The following is a 5,893-nucleotide window of genomic DNA, read 5'->3' as shown; positions in this document are numbered from 1 at the left end:
AAAAACTTTATTTTTGAAATCCTTAAGTCTTCATCTGATCAATTCCGAAAAATGGGTGTCTCAAAGGTGCTAAAGATACTTATTTACGATTAAATAATAACTATAGAGGAAATTTAGTTTTGAAAATCTTAACAATTAGTGAGTAAAAAAAATCCTATATGAAACAAAATGGCATCATACCGTCAACTTTAGGTAAAACAAAAAAGTTGGATTAAGGGGAAGTTATGTTTTTTTTTAGTAAAAATGTTTATTAATTTACCCGATATCAAAATGGAGTTTTAAAAAAAATGATTGATTTAGCTTATCGAGTAACAATAATAAGTTATTAATTTACTTTTTAGTGTTTGACAAATGATGTTGTTGTGTGTACTTAAGAAATAACTTACCAAAAACTTTTTAAATAAATTAATAAGTAAAAACAAATAACTTATCGAAAACTACTTATTTAAATCAATAAATGTTTATGAAATCTTTTTATCCTAAAACTTTTTATAACTGATAGAACCAAATTTGTGATTTACTATACAAAACCTTTTTATCTCATTTGAATTTTGTTTACAATTTTATGCAAAATACGTTATAAAAAAAAAAAATACTGACCACATATTTTTAACGGACGGAGGGGGGTATGTGAGCCAAAAACTTTGTAATAACTGATATATTTTGTAAAATAAAGTCGAAGAGAACGTGTTGACTTTTTCTTTACTTTGATTTTAGAAAGAGAAGTGTTGAACCCAGCGGCTCTTTGACATTTTCACAAGTCAATGCAAAAAAGCACAACTAGAGAAATTTCCCATATTTGCTCCATGGTTTTCCATTTCTTACATTGTAGCCTATGAGGTTCTAGTTTCACACATTCGCCACAAACTTTTTAAACTCTTTGCCATCTCTTCTCATTTCAATATTTGTTTCGTTTTTCTTATTTTTGTCTCTTTCATATAAAAAAAAATACAATAATGCACATGTATAGTTGCATTTTGATTTAATGTTTGAAATGTTTTTTTTTTTCATAATAACGAAGTAAACGATACATATGCACCAAAATTAACAAGTAAAAATAAAGATTGGAACCATATTAAACTGATGCAATTTATCAGCACAATTAAAAAAAGTGTATATTTTGGAAAACGATAAATAAATTGCAAATTGAATAATTGTTTTGCTTTGTGATTCTTATTCCAAATGACTCTCAAATTGAACTTTTTAATAAAAGTTGCATCTTTTGCATCTAATATCTCAATGTAAGTGCTATATATACGTAATGAAATATGGTAAATTGATATTCAACTTCTACGTGACATAAATAATCCCTAACAATAGACCGACATACGATTTGAATAAACAATCAAAATACTTTGATTTAAGTAAAAAATAAGATACTTTGATTTCCATATGAAATAAGATCAATGATACACAATACACTTTTATATGGTGTATTATTAAAATTTATTTCCTCACGCAACACCTTAAATAAGGGGAAGTGATTCGTACACAACAGTTTTTTGTCATACACAACAATTTATGCATTATAGAGTTGTACAATATAACATTTTAGAATATCAATTAACTTGGATAATTTCTATGATCGTGATTGCAATCACCAACATTGGGGTATCACGAAATCCGATTTTGGATAATCCAAAAAATACAATTTTAAAAATCATGCTACTTCCAAAATCAAAACACAAAAATATACATTGTTGTTTTGTGTTCTATAGAGATACAGAGAACAAAATATACTTTTCGTGTATATGAGTTCCAACCTTTTTCTGGAACCAGAGAAAGATTCTTATACTAGAGGGAAAAGAGATTATGATGGTTGCTTCCAGATTTGGCGCCAAAACCGGTAGTTATTGGACCCCACTAGGGGTGCTGCCCCCAGACCCCGTATTCCCGAGTTCATAATTATAACACCAAGTGTACACCCCCGCACCTCCTAACTCGGTTAGTAAATGAAGTTCGACCTATCTCATTATTAATAATAATTACACAAAAATATGCTGATAACACCAAAATCACTAACAGATGATAGGTGACATCTAATGCCACCGAAGAGCATTAATCAACTTATTTTCAATACTTTCTTATGAAAAAGAGATCAAAGTCATGTAATAATTATCTAGATAGTCCATATATATTTCGGTAATCTATCAGGATAGTTTTATTATAATTAAAACGAAAAATACTTACTACGTGTTTGTGACTCATAGCTTTAGCATATACATTGAGAATGGTGTTGAAAAGTTCTAGAAAGAAACATTTTTCACTGATAGTTGATCTCGTAACATATATCACGTATAATAATTCAAATAGGGTTGTAAAAGATCTAAAACTAAGTAAAGTTTGACTGAATGATGTTAGCATAAGTTGATAGAACGGGTTGTTAAATGTTGAAGACTTCTTGACTCAAGAATGATTCTGGCTCAATTGAAAAACTTGAAATTACTCATTAATATGTATTCAAACAATGTTTAGTAGAACAAACTTGAATTAGAAGCTTAACGTACTCAAGTTGAATTCCACCAAAAACATTAGAAGATACATAAAATTCATCGAATTAAAAATAAAACAACTTCAAAAAATAAAATCCATATTTTGTTTGGAAACAACGATTTCATAAAAAGAACCCTGTCTAAGAGAAGAAAGGCAGGGTAAAAGGAAAACAACAAAAAGTTTACAAATTGTTAAACAAGCAACAACACCAATCAGCCAAATTACGATCCAAAATTACCCATAAATTTAATCCAATTGAACACCGTTTGTGAGAATGTGATATGTCGTTTTGCGGGTAGAGGGACAAATCTTGTTAAAAAGAGAATCGTTACGCACCTTTCAAACATACCAAAAGAAACCATATACGATAGCAAGGAGTACTTTTCTTTTCTTGGGTCACGGAACCCAATTGGCAGCAAAATCAATGACTTGTTTCATCGAAAGAAAACTCTGGGACACAATACCACACTAGTTGTGAAGCAAAGAGAGCACCTCACTTGCAAAATGGCAAGAAACAAGTAAGTGATCTCTGGAGTCCAAGCTGTTGGAACAGAGGAGAGACAGACACATGAGATGATTCTAACACCTCTTTGAACGAGGGCTAGGCTAGCCGAGATACGATCCATGCAAGCTCTCCAAACGAAACCGATGAATTTGGTGGGAACCAAATTAAACCATAAAGTATGAAAGAAAATAAAGGAAACGATGTACCAAAAGGTACCATACTCTATTGGTTATGAGCGTGTTCGACACGAAGCTTTTGGGATCGTTTGAGAGCTTCTAGCTTCTAGCGTTTGATAAAACGCTCCGTTTTAAACAGAAAACCTTGTTTGACACTACAAGCTTTTAGCGTTTAGTTTGAACAAAACGCTCCAAATCCAAATGCTACTTCATGTAGCGTTTAACAAAACGTTACAAGCTACAAGCTACCCGCCACCCACTACAAGCTACCCGCTACCAGCTAATTTTGCCGAATACGCCCTATAAAATACATTGTGTTGAGTGTTGACATAGCATATTGATTCAAACTTTATGTACCAAAATGTAATTTCACAAGAAAGAAAATAAAGCAAACGATGAGTCCCTTAATTTTCTCACTCTAAAACCCCCTTTCTCTCTCTCTCTAGGATTCTTGTGAAAGCCAGCTGCCCTTTTCTCTTTCCTGCCCAATTCTCTCTCCTTCCTACCCGTCCTTCTATCTCTCCTGCCCGTTCTTTTTCTCTCTCCCTCTAAAAAATTATTTATAAATTGCACCCCTTTTCCATTTCAACCCCCAATATCGTTTCTCTCTCTAAATCTCTCTCTAAAAAGTCAGCGCCTTGGTTTCTCTCTCTAAAAACCTGCATAAAAGTCAAACAATGGAGGTTGATTGGGACTTGCATGCGGTGGTCAGAGCCTGTTGCTCCACCGCCGCCTCCTCCTCCTCCGCCGCTTCAACCGCCACCACATCGACCGCTACCGCTGGAGCTCCAGCTTGGCCTGTGGATGCTTACAATCAACAAAAATCAAGTTTTCAAGATGAAAATTTCATGGGGTTTTTTCCAGATCCATTTCAAAGAAGAAATGACAACAGTATTGAACAGTTTTTGAATGATCTTAACAACCCCCTACACTTTCCAAAACTACAGAAACCACCTCTATCTCCACAGAGTTTGCCAATCTCACCTCTCTCGGTTCTTGGAGGATTACAAGATCCACCACTCCAACACCACCACCACCAGCAACAGCAGCAGCAACAGCCAAAACAACTTCAGGAAAAACAGCAATCTTTTGGTATATCTAGATGTACAACTTCTAATGCACAAAGTACAAGGTCAAAGAAAAGGTAATGAAAACATTTTCCGACATATCCAACTCGTGTAAATTTTGGGTTTTTGTTAATTTTGTGATGTATAAATTACCCTTCAAGAGAATCAATTTTCAAAATTACAATTTTTGTGAAAATTGCAAACATTTTGTTCCGTATTTTCGGGATATATGACAGAAAAATACGAGATTTTGGGGGCATACCCACATGCAGTAATTAATTTTTTCATTTTTTTTTTAAATATTTGATAAATAAAAACTAATCTTTAACATTATTAATGGGTTTTATGTATAACTTATTTCATAGGAAGAATCAGATGAAAAGGGTCTGTCAAGTCCCCGCTGAGGGATTATCCTCCGATATATGGTCTTGGAGAAAATATGGTCAAAAACCCATCAAAGGTTCTCCATATCCAAGGTTTGTAATTTTCTTATTTAATTACTATTTTATTTTAAATTTTAATTCTAATTAGAGTGTGAAAACAGGGTTATAAGGTATATATTCGGTAAATTTTTATTATTTAATTCAGTGATTTGTTGATGAAAGAGATTAAATTTTGTTAATTTGGATTGAACAGGGGATATTATAGATGTAGTACTTCAAAGGGTTGTTTGGCCCGAAAACAAGTGGAGCGAAATAGATCCGACCCGGATATGTTCATCGTCACCTACACCGGCGAACACAGCCACCCAGTTCCGACACACCGCAATTCTTTAGCGGGCAGCACCAGAAACAAACCCACCACTTCCGGCGACGAAGATAGTACCACTAAAACCAACAAACAAACTTCATCTCCGCCGGTATCTCCCCCCGCCAGCCAGTCTCCGACCACAGAAAAGGCGGAGGATAATGATACCGATGATGACAACTTTGATATGGTGATGGAGGACGACTTCTTTGAAGGATTAGATGAGCTTGTCGGTCCAGTTATTCCGGTGACATCAACGGCATCTCCACCTTTCCCATGGTTATCAAACAATGTCGCCACCACAAGCACCACCGCAGCTGGCGGTAGTTGACTTTTACAGGGTTGTGACGTTTGCATGATGACATGATATGCGTTTCTTCCTGCTGACTTTTCATAGTGTTTCTTTTTGTTCTTTTTTACTTTTTAGAGAGAGAAAAAGAAGGGAGAGAGATAGTAAAAATAGGCCTTTGCCAAGATAATCTTTAAACCATTAAAGGGTTGTACCATATGCATTAACCTCTGTACATTGTGTTCGCATATGTCTTTCGTTTTTCTTTTAGGCAATTGGGTATCAAACCCTTTTGTGGCTTAAAGAATATTGTCCCTTTACAATGAACTTTTGTACATGGTAGAAGAGTATAATTCTCCATTATAAAGAATGAAAGATTTTGATTGATTCCTTTATTTGAGAAGTATATATTATAATAATTTAGGTTATTTATTAATTATTCACGAATGTAATAATGATTTTGTATCTTACGTATTAATTAAGTTTGTATTTTATACTTTTATATAATATGTAATGATTTAAACTTTTAATATTGCAAAAAATGGAATTCTTATTCATAAAATTTTGAAAAGACTAGTGATTTTCGATCCCTACATAAAAAGTACTCTCCATCGAG

General features: G+C 33.6%; 1 protein-coding gene across 1 annotated transcript; it reads left to right on the top strand.

Annotated features, from left to right (window-relative positions):
• Positions 1-3,777: 3,777 nt before the first annotated feature.
• On the top strand, positions 3,778-5,672 carry WRKY22 (WRKY family transcription factor). Its single transcript, XM_079061446.1, has 3 exons — positions 3,778-4,318; positions 4,607-4,717; positions 4,878-5,672. Exons 1-3 carry the CDS (start codon positions 3,852-3,854, stop codon positions 5,317-5,319), a joined length of 1,020 nt encoding a protein of 339 aa, XP_078917572.1. The 5' UTR covers positions 3,778-3,851; the 3' UTR covers positions 5,320-5,672.
• The last annotated feature ends 221 nt before the right edge of the window (positions 5,673-5,893 follow it).

This window comes from Lactuca virosa, chromosome 7, assembly GCF_052849685.1.
Source record: "Lactuca virosa cultivar CGN04683 chromosome 7, Lactuca_virosa_CGN04683_v6, whole genome shotgun sequence".
Classification (NCBI taxonomy): Eukaryota; Viridiplantae; Streptophyta; class Magnoliopsida; order Asterales; family Asteraceae; genus Lactuca; species Lactuca virosa.
This window is presented reverse-complemented; position numbering and strand designations above follow the sequence as displayed.

What these genes read in the sequence shown, in the direction of transcription:
- WRKY22 (XM_079061446.1), top strand. Translation starts at nt 3,852, where the DNA reads ATGGAGGTTGATTGGGACTTGCATGCGGTGGTCAGAGCCTGTTGCTCC. An exon ending in AGTACAAGGTCAAAGAAAAG is followed by an intron (nt 4,319 to 4,606) that starts GTAATGAAAACA and finishes CTTATTTCATAG; the next exon opens with GAAGAATCAGATGAAAAGGG. An exon ending in AAAGGTTCTCCATATCCAAG is followed by an intron (nt 4,718 to 4,877) that starts GTTTGTAATTTT and finishes TGGATTGAACAG; the next exon opens with GGGATATTATAGATGTAGTA.